The sequence below is a fragment of the Phytophthora infestans genome, genomic scaffold, assembly GCF_000142945.1.
Source record: "Phytophthora infestans T30-4 supercont1.78 genomic scaffold, whole genome shotgun sequence".
NCBI classification, from domain to species: Eukaryota; Oomycota; class Peronosporomycetes; order Peronosporales; family Peronosporaceae; genus Phytophthora; species Phytophthora infestans.
Window position 1 is genome coordinate 33,053 of NW_003303681.1, and position 1,136 is coordinate 34,188.

Here is a 1,136-nt window from a genome sequence, read left to right on the forward strand (position 1 = left end):
AACTCCTGTGACGAACCGCATGCCGTCCGAGCGCCCCATTCGGATGCGGAGATCCCGCACTGAGCGCCCTCGGAGTTCAACTTGTCGCCGGATCCCCATAACTTCGACTCTCGAGCCAAACTTCAACGTCAATTGCATCGTGTCGCGCCGATAACGCGCCGCGAGTTCGTCTACAGCCTGATACCAGCTTTTCGACACGAGCGCCACGTCTTTTAGGTAATTGCCGGAAAATTCGCGGCGCACAGGCCCCAATTTCGGCGTGTAGTCGAACATGAGGAATTCAATCACAAGAGAGAAGAGCGATAAAGGCAGCAAGGGCGGCGACATGCTGGAAGGTGCCGGCGGGGGCGACCTAGACTCTTCCGACGAGCTCGGACGCTTGATGGTCATGCGCTTTGTGAAAACTATTCTATAGACTATGCAGTTCGATTATGCTCTTAACCAGTTCTCCTTCTTGAAGTCACACATTTTCGAATTTGAGCGCGAAAGATATCGGTGAAGCGCGTCAAGACGTCTCCGTCGGTTGCAATGCGCCGCTGACGTTGCCCTCTCTTCCATCTTCGCTCTTCTCTCTGGTCATGGAATTCGTTACGTTCCGCTACAGCCCAGGTCTGCTCCCCAACAAGCGTTCGCCGGCTTGGAAAAGTCTGAACGAGATGGCAATAACTCAGTTCCAGCAAGAAACAATGAACATCCGGCTAAAACATGGGACCCAGGAGGAACTTACGAACATCCGAAACGAGATTTCACATCGAAGTTTCCTTGTGCGCGATCGTCGCGTGTACATTGGACAGAAGGAGAAATACAGCTACAGGGAACCTGGTTTTATGCTCTTGACCAAGGAGACAGAAGAGCTCAAGGTAGACTGGGATTCACTATTGGGGAGTTTCCATGAGCTGGAACGTATTGATCTGAAGCTTGTGCCACTGGAGAGTCAACATCTTCCTCTGTTATTGAGGGCGGCGGGGAAGCACTGTGTGCAGCTGGAAGCTCTGATTCTGCCACGAAAGCCGGACTGGAAGAAACCTGCGAAGGGGAAAAAATAGAGTCCGTGCTGAAGGAGCTCTACGGTGCATTGGCGCACATTTACGTATAAGGGAATCGTGCGGACTAGACAGTTAACGGTGCATCGAGAA

The 1,136-nt window shown here is 52.3% G+C and overlaps 2 protein-coding genes across 2 annotated transcripts in view; one reads left to right on the top strand and one right to left on the bottom strand.

The window, feature by feature from the left end:
• PITG_18619 (uncharacterized protein) overlaps window positions 1–327 on the bottom strand; it is a gene marked incomplete at both ends in the record, with an annotated part of 686 nt that extends 359 nt beyond the window's left edge. The window contains one exon of the mRNA XM_002997268.1: window positions 4–327. Coding sequence (XP_002997314.1) covers window positions 4–327 — 324 coding nt within the window. The remainder of the gene's footprint in view (window positions 1–3) is intronic.
• Window positions 328–483: 156 nt separating this feature from the next.
• Window positions 484–1,046, top strand: PITG_18620 (uncharacterized protein; the record flags this gene model as incomplete). The annotated part of the gene is made up of 1 exon (XM_002997269.1): window positions 484–1,046. The coding sequence occupies one exon, from the start codon at window positions 687–689 to the stop codon at window positions 1,044–1,046; it is 360 nt and encodes a 119-aa protein (XP_002997315.1).
• Between the last annotated feature and the right edge of the window lie 90 nt (window positions 1,047–1,136).